This window comes from Pyrus communis, chromosome 9 (genome assembly GCF_963583255.1).
Source record: "Pyrus communis chromosome 9, drPyrComm1.1, whole genome shotgun sequence".
Classification (NCBI taxonomy): Eukaryota; Viridiplantae; Streptophyta; class Magnoliopsida; order Rosales; family Rosaceae; genus Pyrus; species Pyrus communis.
In genome coordinates, this window is record NC_084811.1 from 9918847 (window position 1) to 9941910 (window position 23064).

The window sequence follows — 23064 nt, forward strand, 5'->3', positions numbered from 1 at the left end:
TTTGTTGGGCTCAAAAATCTGCTTCGGCTTTTGTTTTGTTTTGCCAAACTCGACAGCAGGAAGCACGTGGAGTACCAAAAATGTCCAAGACTGAAAGCCCAACGCTCCTCGCGGCCGACGTCGTGGGTAGGTGCGATGCTGGATAAATAAGAGATTATAATGTCTTGCACTTGCAGAGAGAGATGCCATTTCTTCAGTTTCAGTGAGGACTGAAGTGCTTTTTCAATGTGGCAATTATTTGCCGCAGCTGTTGCGGCCTCCACCGGACTCCTCACCGGAAAACACATCTTCTTCAAACCCACCGCCGTTCCCGATCACAATGCGGAGCCTCCTCGTCCAGACCCCAATAACCCCTCCGCCGCCTCGCCATTTTAGTCTCAGCCGCCTCCGTGGGAGATTAACGACTTCGAGGAGCAGCGAGAAGAGACCATCTTTAGGTTTTCGAGCGAGGCGGCGTTGGGTCGGGGCAGGAGTGGGACCCAGTTTCTGATGAGTATGAAAACCGGTTCAACCGGGTCGAAGAAGAAGAAAGGGGTTGATGCTGAGGCTGAGAGATCTAATGGTGTGGAACAGAGGAGGACTGCTAGGAGAGGGGTTGGTGTTTGCTTGAAGAAGAGGAAGACAAGAAAGAGTGTAGCTGCTGCCAAATGTGGATCGTCTTCTTCCAAAGGTTAGTTTTGCGCTTTTCCCTCTCTTACTAGTTTCTGTTTGGTTGCTAAGAAAATCACGAGGCAAAAAAAATGGGGTTTTACTAATTGACGTTTATCATAGAAAATTATGAAGTTTTATGAATTATAATGCTGCTGATTGCTGAATCCTGTAAAATTGTGAGTATTTCGCCAACTTTTCGGAATTTAAATCGAATTAGGCATGCAAGAAGTAAATTATTGATGGAATTCGGTCCCAATTCCCAATTGTTTATGATATTTCAACATCAGTGTGCACAATGTAGGCCCTAGGTTGCTTGCTGGGTTTTTTTTAATTTGGGATTTTATGAAAAGCTTTCCTTTCGAAAAGTTTTTCTTGTTATGTTTGATCGTTTTTGAGATAATACTTTGTAACATACATCACGAGTTGTTACCCAACAATCAACATTGGAAGAGTAATCTGGACTTATATTGAGTTATCGGATTAGTGTTGAATGTCGTTGATGAGCCTTAAAATTTTCATTTGACATCTAATCGCTTTTGAGAAAGCATTCAGCGGACCGTGGTTGTTGTTTTGCTACAAAGCGTAATTACACATATCGAAATCTCTGGTGTGGTGATATTTTACTTGAGTATAAGGCCATGGTCTTGGAGGTTAGGTTTTATTACGTATTCATATTTCCTGCAAAATGACATTGATGCTGATTGTATGTTATTGCAATTCTGGTTGCCATGTTCAGATAAGCTAATTGTACATGTTTCAGTAGGTTACATTCTGCAGGCTGGCTGCGCGCAGCATTGTACGAATTCTTACTGATGGTGCTTAGTGGTTCCAAATGGATAAAAAGGAGATGACTCAATCCAAATGATTAAGTGATTATAATTGTCGAGTGATTCTTGAAATTTGCTCCTGAAATCCTAATTAAGTAGAAAATCATCAAAGCATTCAATCTTATTTATTGCAATTTTGACTCAACACATCCTTTAAGAACAAAATTTCTATCCAAGTTTTGATCAGCATTATTTTAGTAGGCTTCTAAGCTTTTCCTTGGGCTTGAACATGTGAGGATTTTGTTAGTTTGGTTTTTTCAGTGTCACAGTCTACAAACATAATATTCGAGATTCTATGAGTTTAACATTTCAATTTACTTCTTGTTTTATATTCTTCAGATTCGACGTTATTTAGTTGGGGGCTTAATGTTGGGATCATGTACGTGATGTCTACTGGAAAAGCTGAGATCAATAAGCTGAATACAGCCATGGAAGAGACAACAAGAATTGTGCAGGAGTTACAATTTCAGCTTCATAAAAGAAAATCCCCACACACTCTGCAAGTTTCAAGTTCTGCAAATGAAGCCAATCCGAACCATCGGATAACTAGTAACAAGGTTTCTCAGCCAGAACTCAACAATCCAAGTACAGAAAACAGAGGCGCCATTCATATGCAAATGTCCAGTTTAATTGTATCTAGGGATGCCGAATGTGCTAGTAGTGTCCTTACGGAGGAGCAGGACCCACATTCCGAAGTAATGGACATGGATCAATTAGAAGCAGAACTCGAGTCTGAATTGCAAAAACTTCCATGGTGCGCTACGGATACTCCTTGCCATGAGGGATTGAGTAATCTGGGTCAGGTCAGTCTTTAAAGGTCATTATATTTTCTTTGAATAGGTTGATTTACCTTACAAAGATGTGCCTTTATGCTGGTGCTATAATCTACAGCTGATAATCAAGTGTAGAATATACAATTTAGTAGTGTTTTGAAAATGTTTGGAAGCCAGTTTTGCGTTCTTAGTTAAATATCATGGATGCTGAACCAACAACTTTGTCCTAGTTATTTACCAAGGACAAAAGAACTACATACCTGTTGGATCGCACTATCTCCAAAACTAATCGCCGCTCAGAGTTCAAGTTACAAACTCCATAAATGGCTTGATCATTTCGAGATATACGGATTGTAATTTTTTTTTTTTTTTGGGTCGACCAATGAACAGGCAAATGCCACTGTAAATGCGTAAATGGGGAACTTCACGTTCAAACTCTCCATATTATGATTAGATTATTTTGAGATATGAGGATTGTAATTTTGTTCGTTTTGTTGGTCGACAAATGAAATGGCAAATGCTATTGTAATGCCTAAATGATGAAATTCACGTTATGATGGCCTAACTATTTTTCCCTTCTAATACCATTCAGGACATTGTCTCTGAGGTTACAGCTCAAGGGTTTCATGACCTAGAGGGACAGTGTCTCATTACTCAGGAGTTCCATGGTGTATTGCCAGCTCAACTAGATCAGAAACTATGCCATGTGCTCATTGAACAGCAGGAAAGCCAAATTGTGGAGCTGGAATCTAAACTGCATTCAGCCCGATCAAAACTCCAACACAAAGAAACTGAACTGGAAACATTGAAGGACTATGTTAGACGTTTAACTGAGTTATCGGTTGGAAATGTCTCAGGCAAGACTTCATAATCACCTTTTAAGACCTCTCTCATTTTCGTTAGTTAAATTTTCTTGCTCTATTTGGTTCCACAGCACTCTAACGCAACATTGTTTCCCAGATGACGAAAACGAAAAAAAGCATTGGACAAGAGCAGACCACCAATTGGAATCACAACATGGAGGGATGTGAGTCAACAAAACCAACGGTTGGGATGAAAAGACCTATTGATTCCGAATCTTGAAGTTGCCATGCATGATGAAATTGTTTCGTAATAGGACTTAACATCCCGTTGTAGGTAAGTATATTGTCGCATAGTGTCACATCCCGGCCCGGGGTCCACCACATTCTGGGCCCGTTCCACCACCGTAGCACGATATTGTCCGCTTTGGGCCCCGACTACACCCTCACGGTTTTGTTTCTAGGAACTCACATGAGAACTTCTCAGTGGGTCACCCATCATTAGATTGCTTTCGCGAGCTACTCGCTTAACTTCAAAGTACCTATGGAACTCAAAGCCAGTGAGCTCCCAAAAGGCCTTGTGCTAGGTAGGGATGAGAATATACATATAAGGATCACTCTCCTGGGCGATGTGGGATCTTACAATTTACCTCTCTTAGGGGCCCGACGTCCTTGTCGACACACTACGGCCAGGGTTAAGCTCTGATACCAAATTGTCACATCCCGGCCCGGGATCCACCACATCCCGGGCCCGCTCCATCACCGTAGCACGATGTTGTCCATTTTGGGCTCTTACCACGCCCTCATGGTTTTGTTTCTGAGAACTCACACGAGAACTTCCTAATGGATCACCCGTCATGAGAGTGATCTCGCATTACTCGCTTAACTTCGGAGTTCCCATGGAACCCGAAGCCAGTGAGCTCCCAAAAGGTCTTGTGCTAGGTAGAGATGAGAATATACATATAAGAATCACTCCTCTAGACAATGTGGGATCTTACACATAAGAGCATGAATTTAGTAATTCACTAATTGTTATCATCACGAGTGAGCCCTTGCGATCTAAATCATAGCAACCCTACATTTCTTGTGCTGTATATCATGGCAATAGTTATTAGTACAGCTTGTGACACCCTACATTTCCTGTGTTAATAGTCTGAAAACTATGCAGTTGCTTTTCTTGCATTCTGCAGGCACAGGTATTATCAAATTTTCATATGCTTATATATTTACCAAGTGATTCCTAAAATTGCCAGTTGACTTTCTTGCCATGCATGTTTCTGAAACCCAGGTTGACTTTTTGTTTTCTTGTTGGGGCAAGGCCATGTAATTTGCTGATCTAGCAGCCCCCAGTCACATGTGAAATTACTATATTGCACCTGGGAACTGTGTAAGTTGGTACGAACTAGGTAGGGCAGAGATGGGAAAGTAAAAAGTGTAGTGTGAGAGTATTGAAAACTCTAGTGGTGGTGGTGGTTGCAGAGAGAATTGATAGGAAAGTAGTGGAGCCATTCAGTGGCGTGTTGGGAGAATTTTCCTTGCCTTTGCCTTTCCCTTTCATATCAAGGATGATTTATTTTGTGTGCGTTTCAGAGTCTCTCGCTAAAAAAGTAGTGTGGGGTGGTCGCGTTTGACACAATAATTACAATAAGTTTATGAAGGAGAACAACTTACATCAAACAGGTTCATTGTTATGTGACGTCTTTGTCCAATAATATATTGTCATGTGGAGAAAAATTTACACATGACAATACATCATTGGACAAGAGACGCCACATGGCAGGGAACTCATTTCATGTAAGTCATTCTTTCTATGAATAAGAGAAATCTTATGCAATTGGGATCTTAAGATGATGGTATTTCAAGTTTATCGTGTGTTGCTAGTCTGCCAAGTGTTTTAACTAACTCACATAACATTGAGGGATTGGTTTGAAATGTTGGCGTCGCAGTTGCATGTATAGATTGATATAGATACAATTTTGGCCTAATTGGATTTCTTTTCTTTGTTTCAAAAGTGTTTGAGGGAAGGAATTTAGAGGTACTTTTCAATTAGATCATTTCGAATGAGCAATTTTCTTGTGTTATTAATCTAAATTACGAAAGTACAAACTATAAAGGATGTGGAAAGGTTAAATTGCACAAATCCACCACATGGTTTTGTCGTAGATCAATATTACTTACACATGTGGTGACCCTTTGTGGTTAAGCTCGTTGTCAATCTCAATCTACTTCAAGCTTCACATCTAAATTCTCTCTAATTCAGACAAATGTGCGCATTATTTACACAGATAAAAAGATTCTAATGACACTTTCTTCGCTAATAACACGGAAATGGATAAATGGTCACCTAAAATGAAGTACGAATACTTCGAAACACCATATAATTTGAACTGAGAGTTGGATTCAACTTGATATTGGTTGAGCTTTAACTGTAAAGATTTCTGCCTTGAAAAGTAGGCATATTATCAATCACCATTCAATCAGGAGCCAGTCCAAAACACCAAACACAACCCTACAAAACGAAGCCTACAACCTCCTCGATTCATACAAAAATCTTTACAATCCATTCACCCATCCGTGCAAAGATTAAAATACCAAATTCACACTCCCCAAAACAAAAGAAGAAAACAAAAGGAATTGAAAGCTAACACAGAGCTCTCCACAGTCACCCATTTTCCAAGAGAGAAAGACAGAAAGCTGCTTTCGTTCTTCTGAAAAGCCTGAGGAAACCAGACCCAAATCTATCGTTGATTCGGATTGTTATTCGGGTTGGACGGAAATGAAGCTCTCTGCAAAACCCATGTCGAGTCCGTGTCGGACGGACAAGTTCCCGCCGCCGTTGGTGAGGTTTCTGAGGACCAACGTCGGGAGCAGAAGCAGAGGCCGGTTGCGTTCGAGCCCAATGTTCCTGAGGAAGAAGAACACACCCGCCGTTGAAACACAAGAGCCGTCGTCTCCTAAAGTCACGTGCATGGGGCAAGTCCGAGTCCGGAGGTCCTCCAAGCAAGGCGGTTCGCGGCCCCGGCGAGCTAGAGGAACTACCGGAGCTCCTTCCCGACGGCGATCCAAATGGATCCGAACCGCCCTGTTTTCCCGCCATTTTCCCGGGAAAATCAAGGCCAAGTCTTTTCGACCCGTGTGGCGCAAATGGGTACCTTTTTTTCAACTGGGTTTTTGCAGAAAGGGAGAAGTCAAAAAGGACCCACCAAAGATTGAATCGAAATTTGAAGACCCAATTGAAGGTTGTTCAGATGGGGAAGATTTTAGCGAAGAACAAGGAGAGCAAGAATTCGAAAGAAAGGCGAAAGCTTTCGTCGTTTCTCCTTCTTTGTCCACGCCGCCGAAGAACGCCTTGCTGTTAACCCGATGCAGATCTGCGCCTTACAGGTCATCGTCTCTGGTGAGCAGATTTTGGGGTTCGCCGGTGAGAGCCGAGAAAACAGAGGAAGAACAGAAACCCGCGTCGGAAAGGCAGTCGATTTCGGATGAGGAAGCGAGATTGGAGTCGGAGAGCGAAGAAAAGTTGGAATTTTTCAGGGAATTGGAGGGCGAAATTCGAGAAAGAATGGCGAAATCGGCGAGCATCGAAGATACAGACGGAGACTTCGGCGGGTCGGCTCGGCCGCTGATACTGACGAGGTGTAAATCGGAGCCGGCGAGATCGGCGGCGGAGAAGCTCGACCCGGAGTTGGGTTTCTGGAAAACGAGAAGGTTCGGAATTGTTGATTCATGCTCACCGAGAGTTCTGTGATTAATTATTATTTGTTAATTAGTCTAATTAGTGTTTAATTCGTTTTTTAATTTTTTGGTAGCTGAATTAATGAAAATTTATTGATGATAGTTGTCTGATACCATAATTTTACGATGATTAAATATTAAAAGTGTGTGTGTTCACATATAGAAAATCTCAATCGCTCTCCTCTGTAATTAGTCTTTAGTAAATATAAAAAACGCCGTTGAGTGGTAGCTGAAGGTTGAAACAGTGAAATTGCTTTTGCTCTGTGTTTGTTACACCTAGTTTTCCGTTGGGAAAACAAAACAGACTTGTTGAAAGTGCATTTCAAATTGGACTTACTGAGAGCAACATAGCTTACTTACCTCTGTATCCAACTTAATTTTTTAAGGAAAACTAATGAAAATAGTTTGAAAACTTTGAGTTTTAACGTTAAAGATAAAATAAAGGGTAAACTGAATAATATCATGATTGATTTTTTAATGTAAAAATGTGATTTTTCGTTAAAATAAATAGTATCAGAAATTTTTCGTTAAAATTCTTTATTGTTCATTTAATGCCAATCCGCTTAATTTCTGAAAAATTTTCCGTTACTTTAATTGTCTGTTTAGCGTTCTTTGGTGCCGTCATGGACAGCTTTACTTAATACCGTCTTTGGTGCCGTTGAATTGAAAATTGAACTCAGTTTCTGTTCTCCAATTTCTGAAAAGCGCTCTCTTGGAGCTGTTTTCGGTGTTTTCTTTTTCTCTCTGTTTTCTTTTGTGGTAATGTGGGGGGCTTGATTACTGTAATGCGGACCCATTGGATACTCTGACCTACTTTTTTATTTTTGGTGACGAGTTAAGCTCATATACTATTATTAGTTTCAGACGGTGACTGCTTCTGCAATTAATACATGTTTGCTTGGTAGTGTTTTGCTATACTAAAATAGTATACTTGGGGGATATTTTATATTCTCGAAATTTTAACCGTTAAATTTTTAGTACAATGATCAAAATCTAATTGTCTTATACTTTGAAGCGCTATAAAATCTTTTATGCATGGGTTGAATTTGCTTATTCAAAACAAAAACACATTGAGGAGATAATAAGGGCTCCAATGTATAGCTCTGACTCGTAAATGTATATGTGAAACATGAATTCAAACTTTGTATGTGAGAATCCAACGCAATGCGCTTGGTGCGCACAAAAGTACATCTTCTCGACCCAATGCATTGCGTTGACTTGTAAAGAAAGAAACATGTTGAACATGAATTTCGAACTTTATGAATAAGAATCTAACTTAATAAGCTTTACTCATACAATACATTTTTTTCACCTCATAACTGCTCGACTCACGTGATGAGTGTTATTAAAAGAACATGCATATATATCTACTGCATGCCCTATGCTATGCCAAGAAAGGGTATGTGCGCACACAAAATCAATTTTTTCAAGCTTCAATTGTAAAATTTATACAACCAAGTGGTTGGAATAATATATATTTATCACTAATGATTAATCTAAGCTTCACTATTGTATAAATGGAGTGGGATGCCACGTCACAATACACCTGTTTTATGTAAGTTGATTTCCATTGTGATTTGTATGGACATAATATTGAGTCTACCACTAGCTATAAACCTTATGAACATAATGCGTATGAACATAATGCATCATTCTAGGGTCTAATTGTTTTTAGCCGCAAACTTAATAGATTGAGTTTGAATGACCCGCTAAACCCATTCGCTGCCAACTCTAGACTGAGATGATAGATTAGTCGGAGGATCACCTCCAGGCGTTGAAAAAATGACATAAGCGACCAAAGAATTTTCACCTTTCTTGTTTCTTCACATGCATTGTATTGTATTAAGTTTCAACTGAAAGGGATCCTCTTCGGATTCCTTCCTCCTAATCCACCAAATCAGGGAATTCGTGCTATTGAAAATTGATCCAACAGCTGAAGTTATTATAACTTTTAAAGTGGGCCTCTATTTGTAGTTGTTGGATCAAATTTCAATGACACGAATTCCCTAATTTAGTGGATTAGGAGGAAGGGATCCAGAGAGGATCCCTTTCCAGTTTCAACTACTCACTTATGACATTCATTTCCAAAGTGGACATTCTCTTTCTGACTGGTCAACAGTTGCCAATTTATAAGGTCCTAGCTAGCTCAACTTTGTACTTCGAAAATTTTTCCCGCTCGTCGACTAGAACTGGAGTCTGAACGGATCATGACAGCCTTCTCAGCCCTCCTCGTCTTCTTCTTCTTCTCTCCCATTTCCGCTCTCGACTTTTTCTTCAACTTCATCTCCAACATCACCAATGGCACCAACCTCATCCTCATCAACGATGCCCAATTGGACGCCGTCGCCATCTTCCTCACAAACTACACCAATATGTACACCTTCGGCAGCGTCTTCCACCCAACCAAAATCCCCATGAACCCACTTCTAACTCCAGATCCGTAGCCTCATTCTCCACCTCCTTCGTCTTCTCCATTTTCCCGTAGAACGCGTCCACTCGGAGTTCGACCTCTCTAACTCCAGCCCACCCCCTCTCTTCCCCCCCCAATCCGGCCCCCCCGGGACGATCGTGGCAACCAATTCTTCGGCCTCTTCGCCAATGCTGCCATTCCCTTCATTGGCCCTCTACTCACCGTCGAGTTCGACACGGATAAAAACATAGAATTTAACGACCCAAATGCGAACCACATCGGAATCCAACTCAACGACATCAAATCCTTTGTCATGGCCCCGACCGGGTACTATAGCTCAACCGGAGGATTTCGTCCCAATCCAGATGTTTGTCGGTTTTTCAGCTTCCAAAGCAGAGTCGATTGAAACCTAGAGGGTTTTAGCTTGGAGTTTTACTGACGTCAGCGTTGCAAGAGAGATTGCCTCGATGAATCTTCCTGTTTTTCAGCTGGATTCGTCGTATTCTTCCTTGTCAAATGGGGTGCTTGCTGGGATTGCAATCGGCTGTATTGGTTTTGTGTTGATTTTAGCATCAAGATTTTACTTGTATCAGCGGAAGAACACGACGGAAGTTGAAGAAATCGATGAGATTGAAGATTGGGAGCTGGAGTATTGGCCGCATAGATTCTCGAACGAGGAGCTGAGCTAGGCCACTGGCGAGTTTTCAAACAATCAGCTTCTGGGTTCCCGCAGATTTGGGAAGGTTTACAAGGGGACTTTATCAAATGCCGCCGCAATTGCCGTCAAGTGCGTCAACCACAACTCGACGCAAGGGGTGAGGGAGTTCATGGCGAAGATCGCAAGCATGGGGCGGCTTTTGCACAAGAACTTGGTCCAAATGCGGGGTTGGTGCAGGAATGGAAACGAGTTAATGCTGGTGTACAATTATATGCCCAATGGGAGCCTCGATGGGTGGATTTTCGACAAGCCAAAGACTGTTATGGGGTGGGAGAAACGGCAACGCATGGTGGCGGATGTGGCGAAAGGGCTGAATTATCTCCACCACAGGTGAACCAGATGGTTGTTCACAGAGACATGAAGTCGAGCAATAATTTGCTAGACGTGGAGATAAGAGGGAGGCTTGGGGATTTTGTGTGATACCCCATCCTAAATTTGTTGTATTTTATTGTATCGAATGTATGAAATTACCAATTTGCTCTTGAGGCATGAACGTTGACTTTCATTGACCGCCTCAACGTAATGCATATTACTAATTTTCTTAGTTTATTCTTATCGTACTCATCGCCATGAACGCGTAGGCATAGACAGATTCGAATTTGGAGTTATAACGAAGATTTTACGTTACGAAACGTCGAACGTTTTTCGAATATGTTTCATTTTTAGTGACCTAAATTTGTGAGCCAATGAGACCCACTTTGGATTTTTGTCCCCTTTTCCTTCCCCCTACTCATGAGTCCCCTTTCCCTCTATTATTTCTAAAAATATCTCCCTCTCTCTCTAAGCTCTCTCTCATTTCTCTTCTCTTTCTCTAACCTTCCATCTTCGGGAAGGCAACACACAAACAACAATGACAACACTCCCACCACCAACCAAACCAAGAGCACCACGAGCTTCGTCTCATCCTCACGAGCCCAGAACACCCAACCTCACCTTGAACTTCCTTCCGGATCGTCGGGATCAAAACTCAAGTTGGGCAGCAACCTTTCAAGCTATTTTCTAGCCAAACCATGGAAAATTGGCCAATGAAAAGGTACCAATCTCTTCGTCTCGTTTAGAAGTATGATTTTCATTTTTGAATCACTTGATTTCGTTGAGTATTGAAGAAGTTATAAACTTTTAAAGTTTACCCAGTTTCCGGCGACCTCTGAGTCTTTCGAGCCATTTTCCAACCAAACCACAGCCAGTTAGCCATCAAGGAGGGTACCAATCTGTTTGTCTCGTCCCGAGGTATGATTTTTGTTTTTGAATCACTCAATTTTGTTGAGTATTGACAAAGTTATGAACGTTTAAAGTTTACCTAGAAATCTGGCGAGTTCCCCAATTTTCCCGCGGACCAGTCACCTTTCAGGCCATTTTCCAGCCATCTCCGGCAACCATTATGTCTTCCAAATAGATATAATCTTATTCTACACTTTTCTAGCTTTGTTTTGATATATTATGTGTCGCATTTGGTTAAGAAACGAGTAAGTTACGAAGCTTTGAAAATTGTCCAGATTTCCAGCCAAAAACCTAGTTTTCCAGTGATTGGCATGACCGACCCATTGACAGTTGACCCAACCCGTTGACTTCTAGTCAGCGTTGCCGATTGACTTTCATTGACCTTTGACCTATCAACGTTGACTTTTGGTTGACTTTTTTGGGTTTCGGCCAGGACCCCTCCTAGACTAATTTCGACATCCTAATTCCAAATCCATGCTCCGTTTTCCTAAATTCAATCGTTTTAGTAGAGTTTTATTAATTGGTCCTTTTGTGCTTAGGTGTGTTTGTTAGTGGAGACCTTGTCCTTTCTAGTTTGAGCGGCTCTTCGGCGACGGAGTATCTATAAGTGGACCCTTTCCAAAATGCATTATTTTACTACTAGAAATGCATACATGAAAAGCATGATTTTATGATTATGTTTTATGAAATGTTTACGAGTAAATTGGATTTATGCCGTATGAAATATCATGCTTTATCAGATTTACATTCTTTGAAAGATTTATGATTTTATACTATGAACATGGTTTATGATGATAATTTGAGCTAGAACGCTTCTATGAATTATGATATGATGTTTGAGTTATTGAGCTCCGATGAGATATATTTTGGAAATATTATGTTATGATTTGCTGTGCTTATATATACCTGGGGGCGAATGATACTTATATATGGCTTTGGTCGGGTGATGAAGGGCCTACGGGCGAATGATACTTATATATGGCTTCGGTCGGGTGATGTAGGGCCTTTGGGTGAATGACGATTTATATATGTCTACGGGCGGGTGATGAAAGGCCTTCAGACAAATGAAGATTTATATATGCCTTTGTTATACCATTATGTATGATATATGTTTTATGAAAGTTTTATGGCATGCTAAGGTATTCAGAAAACCTATTACTTGTTATGCTATATGAGTTTTCTAAACTGGGGGTTAGTACGTTGAAGAATAATTGTTTTAGTATTACATATATATAAACTTGGTCCACTCATTTTTTGTTTTGCACCCCCTCTGGACTTAGAATCGAGGCATACAATCCTGACGTCAAGACACTCTCGCATTGGTATCTTTGAGTCCTTTCGGTGTAGGACCCATTCCTCTCATAATTGCGCTTTCTAATATTCCTTCCGCTTGTATTTCGAATTAGTAATATGCTCTGAACATGTTCATGCATTATCACTTTTAAATTGTTGGCAGTTGAATATTCTCCTTTGGTCCAGTGACCCGTACCTTGTTACTATTATTTTGTTAAGGTTTGTATTTGGATATTATATTGCGAGGTTACGTGCCACAATTATATGCATGTTTCACATGTTCTCAGTATATGCATTCATTAAATGGCTTGCTTCACCCCTTGGGTGTCGGCCAGCACATGGCCATCCTGTTGTTCTTCGGACACCGGGATCGGAGCGTGTCATTTTGGGTTGGTGAAGCTGTACCGGCACGGGGAAGTACCCAATGTGACACATGTTGTTGGGACGTTGGGGTACTTGGCACCTCAGTTTGCAACTGGGGCGATGCCCACGGCGGCAAGTGATGTTTACAGTTTGGGCATGGTGTTGTTGGAGGTGGCGTGTGGAAGGAAGCCGATTATGATGAAGGCCGAGGAAGATGAGGTGGTGTTGTTTGATTGGGTGAGGGGGTTGTATGCGAGAGGGAGGGTGGGCGAGGCGGCGGACTCGAGAATACAAGGGCAGTATGAGGCGAAGGAGATGGAGACCACTTTGAAGCTTGGGCTAGCTTGTTGCCATCCTGATCCTATGAGAAGGCCTAACATGAATGAAGTTGTTTCAGTTTTGGTTGGTGAGGCGACGGCCTCCATCACACCCGCCGTAATAGTTATCTGAATTGGCAAGGGGTGATAATAGTATTGGCGGCAAAGACGGCAGTAGTGATGATCAGTCTATGGAAGTGAAATCAGTGTTGGAAGTGGCACCACTGGTGCAAGAAGCATATTGTTTACAAATTTGAAGCTCCAGAATGCTTTCTTGTTGTATTATACCAGCCTTGTTGTCATAAATTTGAAGCTCTAGAATTTGACATTAAAATATGCAGATTGGAAGTTTGGAATTCCACATTAGTTTACATGTCACTTAAAAATGCTTCTACTTGTTTTGGATGATGGAACTGTTCTTTTCTCTTTTTATTTTTATTTTCACAAAGGTTTGAAGGCTTGGTTTCACAAAGAAGGTGCGCGCTAAAGTTTGCAGACGAAATTTACATAGCATCCTCTGCTCTGCATGCAGAAGCAAAGGCTTTGTTTTGTGGTTGCAAGTTAACCTCAGAAGTTTCAGTGCAAAAACTCTATTGAATCTGCTTCTCGACAGCTTTCAAAGAGCAAAGTGGGAGTTATTCCCTACCCTTTCCAGGATTATGGCGGTAAGCAATGGTTTCCGGTCGGTGTCGTGGCGCAGGGTTCCAAGAACAGCAGATGCTTTGCACCGATGGCAAGTCAAAGGATGCGAGGTGAAGTCTGGTATGACAGGTGGGGATGACAATTCTAACCATTAAACCCGACAACCATGGATAACTGCCCGAATGAATTGGATTTGGGTGTGAAAAACTGTCTTCTTTGGTCAATGTCATTCCCAGAGATGGGTTGCCTTGTCCTCTATCTTGATAGGAACCATGTAGACCTAGGGTTGACGTTCTATAGCTAGACATCTTCCTCTTGTACCCTGGTTTTCTTCCTTGGTGGCTTAATGAATTATCCCTTGGACCAAAAAAATAATTCAAATCATATATTGTTACTTCATGTATTGAGCAATTAGACATTAGACGGAGAAAGCCACAGGATCGGGATTTTTTAACCCTAGAATATATGTTTGGTGATTCAAATAACGATTCTTGTTGAGATTGAAAACAAAAGAGCCAAGGCCTTCTACATGCATTCAAATAGTCTAGTCTGCGATTGATGAACCACGCATCATACAAGGTAAATACAATTATGGCAAGCATGATCACAAAATACATAAATATGCTCTAGTACCATGCTATACAATTTATATGATTTTTCTTTATAGTTTCGAAGTATTTATAGAACAAACTGTTGAAAATAAACTGATGGACAAATAAAATATAACTATGAACATTATTTTATTAAAACAGATTATCGAGACAGCTACAATCGAATAACTACATCGTGGAGGGTGTATTCAATTGGAAATTTGAGAGATTTTAATAGATTTATAAATTCATGGATTTTTATGGAGTTTAATTGATTTGTAGAGATTCCACATAAAATTTTAATCCAATTCCCTCAAAATCTCATGGGAGATGTAAGATTTGTGGATGCTTAAAAAATACACTATGAAATGTCTCTAATTCCTCAACATTTTTCAATTCTTTAAAATCAGTTTCTAATTAAATACACGTGGAATATTATAAACTTCTTTAAAATCCTAATTGAATACACCCATATTTCTAAGGAATTTAATAAACTATCTTAAAATCCTGATTGAATACATGTTGAATTTCAGAGAACCACTTAAAATTCTAATTGAATACCCTAAATTCATTAAAAGAACTAAAATCTCTCAAAATCTCAATTGAATTCACCCCTTCTTAACCGTCTGCTTATTCTATAGAGTTACGAAGTACCATATATATAGAAAACTAATCTAACCCTAATAGGCAAAGAAACGAAACCCTAACTAGGATGGGCTAAGTCCAAATCCTAAACTAACAAGCAAATCCCAAATATTAAAATAAACCTAAATATTAATACTTTCCAGCACATCTCGTCAAACTCATGGCGGTACACGACATGAGTTTGCCAAAGCAGATGTGGATGCAAGCTTCATTATACTAATTTTCGATGCCAATTCCAATACGAAATTCTATCGATGCAAGTGCTAGATTTCAAATCTTAGTGCAAGATTCCAATTTCAATCCAAGCTTCCGAACAAACAAAACTTCAATTTACAACATACACAACGGCACTCGAGTGGTCGCAAATCTAAGCACCCGAGGAATCATTATGTTCGCAATAAGCAGCTCCAACGGCAAGTTATTTTCATGTTATCCGAGTGGGCCTCAAACACAAAAATCAAACAACAATTTTCTTCCTTGCCCATGTGAGCTTCTCAAAACAAGTGGCCCAAGTGGGCTTCAAAAGGCCCAAACATAAAAATCAGACAGCAAATTTTCTTCCTTGCCCGTGTGAGCCTCTAAAAAACAAGTGGCCCAACAATAGAAAAACAACTTCTTTTTCACTTCAACGCCTCACGGATCAGTAACTTTCTGCTATATATACCATCTATTTATATCATCACTTGTACCACCTCTTTAACAGAAGTAGGGTCTACCAACGCATGTAGATTTTATCTCTATTAAAGAAATAGTACAAATGATGGTATGAAGTAGATCGTAAGAATAACATTTTTGTTCCAATTTTTCTTTTTCTTCTTTTCTCCTTCCTCTTTTTTACCTTTCTGTGCGAACAAGAACCCCAATACACAACGCACAGGGTGCAGAGGGTGTGGATGTAGTGTGGAAAAGGTGCAACGATGAGGCTATAGAGGTGTAGGTCAAAATGGCGGCGATGCAGTGCATCGTGGTGGCTCGATGGCAGGTGCTGAGGTTTCTGGCCTTATGTGCACTACAACGAAGGACGACGGGTTGCAGAAGCAGGTCAAGCTGCAGGTGCAGTGGTGCAAGTTGAATGCAGGTGGTTTAGGCGGAGACGAACTTGATCCAAGTTTGTGGTTCTCAGGTCTGGGGTTTGTCAAAACCAATGGCGGGTCGTTGTTGCAGGCACGGAAAATCTGGGTCGGCGGGATGCAGGCGGTGATTTTCCGATGGTAACGAGCACGCTAGTGATGCGGGCTTCAAGACGACGCGATGGGGCCCAAGTTGCAACATATTCTTTTTGGGTAAATGACAAAAAACTATCTCAATTATTTGTCTCACGACACTATTATACCTCATCTTTTAAAATTGACAATGTCATAACTCATCTTTAGAAGTTGGTCCAATGTTATACCTTCCGTTAGCTTGGCCGTGAATTTCGCAGTTAAATGCTGACGTGGCTTGATTCGGGACCCACTTTTTATTAAAAAATTAATAAAATATTGAAAATAATAATTTACCCTAAGGAAAAAAAAAAAAAAAAAACAAACCCAAACACCCATCTTCCCATCGCCGTCTTCATTGACCTTGTCTCACTCAACCTCAGTTACAACTCGTTCTCCGATCATCTCCCTGTCGAAATTTTCAACCTCACAACATTAGACATCAGCAGAAACAGCTTCTCCGGCCACTTCCTCGTCGGAGTCTCAGCCCTTCAAAACCTCATTGTTCTCGACGCATTTGGCAACAACTTTTCCGGGTCGCTCCCCATTGAAATTTCAGAGCTTCAGAACCTTAAAATCCTCAATTTAGCCGGAAGCTACTTCCGGGGACCAATCTCGTCGGAATACGGCGCTTTCTGCCTCCTCGAGTTTATTCATCTCGCTGGGAATTTGATCACCGAAAGCATTCCGCTGGAATTGGGGAAGCTTAAAACAGTGACGCACATGGAAATCTGCTACAATTATTACCACGGAAACATTCCATGGCAATTAGGGAATATGAAGGAACTCCAGTATCTCAACATTGCCTATGCAAATCTCTCCGGCGCCATCCCAAAATCCCTCGAGGATCTCAACAATCTCGAATCCCTATTCTTTTTCAGAAACCAGCTTTCTGGGTTAATTCCGGCAGAGCTTAGCAACATTAGAGCTCTCCAAAACTTGGATCTTTCCGACAATCTGATTTCTGGGTCGACCCCAAAAAACTTTTCGGAGCTGAACAACCTTAAACTCCTCAACCTTTTTTACAACGAGATGGCCGGTGAAGTTCCCGATGGAATTGCAGAGCTTCCATCGCTGGAGATGCTGCTTTTGTGGAACAATTACTTCTTCGGCAACCTTCCTTGGAGCTTGGGGAGAAACTCGATGCTCGGGTGGGTGGATGTCTCCACAAACAACCTCAGCGGCGACGTTCCACCGGATATCTGTGCAAATGGCCAGTTCTTTAAGCTGATGATGTTTTCGAACAACTTCATCGGCGGCCTCTCCACTTCTCTGTCAAACTATTCGTCTCTGGTTCGTCTTCGACTCGAAGATAACATGTTTTTAGGTGAGATTCCATTGAAATTCAGCAGTCTCACTGATATCACATATGTTGATTTATCTAGGAACAATTTTAGTGGTGGGATTCCAAAGGGTGGGAAGAGGTGGGTTTTAGGGGGAGATGTTGGCGTGGGTGGGGAAGGGGTCGGGGGTTGCAGGGAAAGGGAAAGGGAATGGATATGGGTTGCAGGGAAGGGGAAGGAGAAGGGATGGGGAAATGGGTGTTCGGGTTTTTTATTTCTTTTATTTTTATTTTATTTTTTTAAGGGTAAAATAGAAGCAGATTAAATCTCGAATGATCAAACTTGTTCTAGTATCAAGTTGAAAATAAACGACAAACAAATAAAATATAACTATGAACATTATTTTATTAAATGAGATTGCTGAGAAGGCTATAACTGAATGACTACATTTTAACTATCTTCTTATTCTATATAGTTACAAAGTACCATATATATAGAAAACTAATCTAACCCTAATAGGCAAAGAAACGAAACCCTAAGATGTAGGGGTGTGCACGGGCTGGGCCAGGCCTAATTTTGAAAGGATTGGACCGGACCGGACCCGGGTTGAAAGGAGACAGGTCGAGCCGGAGACAACATATTCTAATATAGGAATCGGACCTAACCTAGCACGGTTGAAAAGGGTCGGGTCCACAAGTCCTTTCCTTTTTTTTTTTTTTGGGTTAAAAAAAAAAAAAAAACCTAAAATTTGCACAAATTCGCAGCAGTGCTCATGCAGGACTGCGCCATTTTCTGCAAAGTAGCCATGGCCACCAAAAACCACCCGCACAACGACGCTAAATACACACACCTGCTGAATATCAAACCCTAATTTCCCATTTCATTGGACTAGAATTTCCATTTGCAGTGATTGCGGAAGGCAAAATTGGAGCCAAATGGAGAGAGATTCGCGAGGGGAAACCTTAAAATTGGGGATTAGGGTTTCGAAAAATGATCAGACAGAACAAATCAGACAAATTGAGAGAGAAATGGATCAATAGTCATCGGATTCAAGCACCGCCTCAATGAACCTAAGTTCTCAGGCCCATCTCCTGGTACCCTAGCTCACCGATGGCAAACACAAATAGGTACGGTGGGATTGGCTGCTCCATCAGTAACTCATCAATGACCCTGTCGTCGGCGCACCACAAAGCATCACCAAAGATCAGCGCCGAACAAAGTGTTGCCAAAGATCGAGGCTTGATGATGATGGCAGCGGACGTAGCGAGGAAGACAGGAGTGAATTAGGAGAATAGATCGAGGGGAGGAGAGATCTAGGGAGGGGAGAGTCAAGTGAATTAAGTTTGAGAATGGAATGGAGTCTTGGGAGTCCCAGACAAAAATAAGAGAGATAGAGAAAGAAGGTGAAATCAACGGTAGGAAATCAAGGTAGGAAATGAACTGTCCAGGCCGGGGGCCCCTTTTTTTTCCATTTTTAGAACCGTCCTGCCCCGCACCATTTTCTATTTATAATTTTTGGACCCACCCCGAACCTTGATTACCCGCATCGACCCGCGGTTTATATACCCGTTTGCCCACCCCTACTCGGATGGACTAGACCCAAATTCTAAACTAACAAACAAATCCCAAATATTAAAACAAACCTAAATACTAATACTTTCCAACGAAAACAAGATACAAAACTAACTCAAAAATAGTAAATAAATCGACAATGAATTGATGGCTCGCCTCTTTAAAACTCTCAAACAATTGTCGGTCGTATCTTAGAGGCCTTGTATATTTGTATTTGTTTGTTTTTTGAGTTTGTGATTTAGCACACCTAGCGCAGAATTGTAAATTCTGGAAATTATATCAGAAGCATCCTACGTTCTTGCATGTAATTCCATTCAACTGGTTCATGAGTGGCATGAATATGACCTCAAGAACAAAAGCTTGTCATTTCATTTGGGTGATACGGGCCAACATCAAAAGTTTAAAAATTCTAAATCCTAATCAAATGTTTAATAAAAACGGTAGGTTAAGATTTGACAATTTGACAATTCAAACCCAATCATATTTGAAAATTTGAGAAGAAAAATTAATCTTCCATTTTCTTACAAAAATATTATCGTCATGATAGTTTAGTTGTGGGAACGAAACTATACAATTGTGTTGAAATTTTAGTTTGATGTCACTTTGAAATAGGGAAGGTGACCAAAATGATCATATAAAAATACTTAATCGTATTGTAAACTTCTAGTTTAAGTGTGATTGTGTGAATCCTAGATTAGATTTGATTCTAGCTATTCTTTCTTATATGGACTTGTATTCCTTGGAGGAGAAGGATTTCTTCTCCCCTGTCAGTTAAATATAGGCCACAACACGTTATCAGCACGCTCCTACCGCTACGCTTAGGAATCTGACATGGAAGCTTTCTGTATCAAACCAGTTCACCAATATCATCACATAGTACAGTTCTTCCAAAACAACGGTTTTTATCTCAATATTTTTGCAACTCTGAAAGCATGAACATTCACCATAATGCATGACCCAACAAACGACACTAGCCCATGGCTTAGGTGTCCTCGTGTCCCACTGCAGTAGGACCAAGCCCTTGAAGGGCCCTCCGAGTTCCCTGCACTCAACCGCACCAGATCCCAACCCATAGCTGGTGTATCAGTACAACTGGCCTACGATGCGCTCGATCGTGCCCCCTCGAGAACACATACGTTGTGAAGTAGTGGATCAATGCTTATCTGTTTTGGGCCTGCAACCTAGCCGAATCCAACCTAGCCTAATTTTTGGGCCTGGGCCACACGATTTCAATTTGCTTAGCCCATTATTTTGGGCCCCGAGCTTAATTGTTTAATTTTTTTTTAGACAATTTGGGTTTTATAATTTTTTCACCCACAGTTTAACTTTGGTCCGAAGTCCAAATAATTAATTCAATTATAACTATAGACCTGAAATTCTATTTGCATATTTTCTTGTCGCATATATATATATATATATATATATATATATATATATATATTTGTGTTTGTCTATAGGAACATATGAACATGAAGTTCATAATTATTTTGAAACCTAAAGTTTTTAGAAACATGTCTTATTTGAAAACCTGAAGTTTTTCTTAAAAACATCACCCATGAAAACCCGAAGCTTTTTCATGCGAATTTAAACTAATACATGTCTATTGGAACTTAAATGTTCTACTCCTATGTGAATGGATTGATTTTTTCTCCATTACACTAACCACATCTTGTCCATCTATTTTGTGATAGGAACATGTCGAATTTGAACAAACTCGACTTCATTGTTTTAGAGGTTTTTGGAAGGAACTACCTTAAGTGGGTCCAAGATGTGAAGCTCCACCTCACTGCAAAGAATTTACATTCTACCATTGAAGATGAGACGAACAACCCGGTTGACGAAGCTAAGAAAGCCACTACCATGATCTTTATCCGAAGACATATTCGTGACACACTACAAACCGTGTACCTTGCTGAAGAGGATCCACGAGCACTCTAGGTCACTTTGGTTGATAATTTTGATCAACAAAAGGACATCTTCTTGCCTGAAGCAAGACATGATTGACAATATTTGCGCTTCCAAGACTTTAAGTCTATGAATGAATATAATTATGAAGTTTTTTGAATCCAATCACTTCTCAAGTTCTGTAACGAGACTTTAACCGAAGAGGATCTTCTAGAGAAGACCTATTTGACCTTCTCTACTACTAATATTATCTTGCAACAACAATATAGGGCTTAAAAGTTCACTAAGTTTTTAAATTCGATCTCTGTTTTACTTCTCGTTGAAAAGCAGAATCAGCTGTTGATGAAGAATCATCAAGCTCGACCTACTGGGACGACTGTTGTGCCTGAAGCACACTATAACATAAACAAACACCCAAAACGCCAAAATAGGCACAGTAGGGGCTGCCAGAAGCCACTTTGTCAAGGTTAACGTGCCAAGGCCCTTCTAAGAGAGGAAACAGAGCCCAAAAACGCCCTAACCTCTCTCGCAAGGCCCCAAACTTCAAGAATAAAAGTAAAGCACTTGAGACCATGGATGCATATATATGTTATCGTTGTGGTTCAAAAGACCATTGATCCCGTGCTTGCCGAGCTTCCCAGAAGGTTGTAGCTGAATATCAATCTCATTGTAAGAAGTTTGAATCAAACTTTGTGCAAGTGGATGAACCAAAAGTACCAAGATGGAGGTTTCTGACTTTCAAGAGGCTATTACCTCTATGGAAGATTAGAATCTTAGACATAAACTATCTTTCTAGTTGAAATTTAGACAATGGGGCTGAATTCCACCTAGTGGTTGAACCTCCTTTTGGTTTTTGGTTTAAATTTTGAACAATTTTCCTTTTATGTGTGGATTATTTGTTGGTGATTTATTTTTGGATATTAAGTTTTTGATTAATTACCATCCTTGAATACTTAAAATTATTTTGAATGGATATTTGTTTTTAGAACTTTTATGCATATGACCGATTCAAATTAATTTTGATTCTAGGTATGACTAGTGGGAAAGTTAATTGTCTGGCAGATAGTGCAACCACACACATCGTTTTGCGTAAACACATCTATTTCACTAACTTCATACCTAAGAATGCACCTCTGACAACCCTCTTAAGCCTATCCAACTTGATCGAAGGATACGGTAAGGCATATACAATGTTGTCCAATGGTACAATTTTGACCATTGATGAGGAACTTTATTCTCCGCGGTCCAGAAGAACGTTGTAGAAAATGGACATTTGAGATAATAATTACCACAGTCAAACCTATGTAGAAAATGAAGTTGAATTTCTGTGCATAACTTCTTACGAATATGGCCAGAAGCGTATTATAGAGAAGATGAAGCGTATCCCAAGTGATTTGTATACTACGACCATACGCCCCCTAGAAAGCCACTGTGTGGCCAGCCCTACCTCTGGGACCGCGCATGAAATTACACTTTGGCGTGATCATTTGGGATACCCTGGACAAATACCGATGTGCTGTATCCTCAAATCAACACACGGGCATCCACTAACCTGAAGTTTAGGTTCTATTCAAGGAATCGCAATCAAACTTGTTCTATAGGAAAGCTTATTATTAAGCCTTCTTATGACAAGATTCGTTCAAATCCTCATACTGTTCTACAAAGGATTCAGGGGGACATTTATGGACTGATTCATCCTCAATGCGAACCATTTAGATATTTTATGGTTTTGGTTGACACTTCCACATATTGGTCACACGTGTGCTTGTTGTCCAAAAGGAATGCTACATTCTCCAAATTGTTGGTTCAGGTTATCAAGCTCAGGGCTCACCACCCTGATTATCCGATCAAATCTATTCGATTGGATAATGCTGAAGAATTCACATCTAAAACTTTTGATGATTATTGCATGTTGGTTGGGGTTGAAGTTAAACATCTTGTACCCCATGTTCACACCCAGAATGACATGGCAGAGGCATTCATTTAGCACTTACAAATTATTGCTTGATCTTTGGCCATACGTACGAAGCTCTCGATTGTTGCTTGGGGCTATGCAATATTGGATGTAGCCATGTTCGTCCGCTTGAGGCCTGTTGCGACCCAACCATATAACCTCC

The 23064-nt window shown here is 40.6% G+C and overlaps 3 protein-coding genes and 1 pseudogene across 3 annotated transcripts; all 4 read left to right on the forward strand.

Annotated features, from left to right (window-relative positions):
• The first annotated feature begins 495 nt into the window (after positions 1-495).
• LOC137744362 (protein POLAR-like 1) lies at positions 496-3122 on the forward strand. The gene is made up of 4 exons (XM_068484193.1): positions 496-670; positions 1388-1447; positions 1818-2281; positions 2844-3122. Exons 1-4 carry the CDS (start codon positions 496-498, stop codon positions 3120-3122), a joined length of 978 nt encoding a protein of 325 aa, XP_068340294.1.
• Positions 3123-5160: 2038 nt separating this feature from the next.
• Positions 5161-6901, forward strand: LOC137746127 (uncharacterized). The gene has a single exon (XM_068486199.1). It carries the CDS (start codon positions 5828-5830, stop codon positions 6797-6799), a length of 972 nt encoding a protein of 323 aa, XP_068342300.1. The 5' UTR covers positions 5161-5827; the 3' UTR covers positions 6800-6901.
• A 1266-nt stretch (positions 6902-8167) lies between these two features.
• Positions 8168-13365, forward strand: LOC137744363 (L-type lectin-domain containing receptor kinase S.1-like; annotated as a pseudogene).
• Positions 13366-15960: 2595 nt separating this feature from the next.
• LOC137744364 (leucine-rich repeat receptor-like protein kinase TDR) lies at positions 15961-21336 on the forward strand. Its single transcript, XM_068484194.1, has 3 exons — positions 15961-16182; positions 16491-17736; positions 21278-21336. Exons 1-3 carry the CDS (start codon positions 15961-15963, stop codon positions 21334-21336), a joined length of 1527 nt encoding a protein of 508 aa, XP_068340295.1.
• The last annotated feature ends 1728 nt before the right edge of the window (positions 21337-23064 follow it).

Coding starts and splice junctions, on each gene's coding strand:
- LOC137746127 (XM_068486199.1), top strand. CDS start 5,828: ATGAAGCTCTCTGCAAAACCCATGTCGAGTCCGTGTCGGACGGACAAG.
- LOC137744364 (XM_068484194.1), top strand. CDS start 15,961: ATGGCAGGTGCTGAGGTTTCTGGCCTTATGTGCACTACAACGAAGGAC. Junction 16,183..16,490: donor GGGTCGGCGGGATGCAGGCG/GTGATTTTCCGA, acceptor ATTTACCCTAAG/GAAAAAAAAAAAAAAAAAAC. Junction 17,737..21,277: donor ATGGGGAAATGGGTGTTCGG/GTTTTTTATTTC, acceptor GTTGAAAAGCAG/AATCAGCTGTTGATGAAGAA.
- LOC137744362 (XM_068484193.1), top strand. CDS start 496: ATGAAAACCGGTTCAACCGGGTCGAAGAAGAAGAAAGGGGTTGATGCT. Junction 671..1,387: donor TGGATCGTCTTCTTCCAAAG/GTTAGTTTTGCG, acceptor TGCCATGTTCAG/ATAAGCTAATTGTACATGTT. Junction 2,282..2,843: donor GATTGAGTAATCTGGGTCAG/GTCAGTCTTTAA, acceptor AATACCATTCAG/GACATTGTCTCTGAGGTTAC.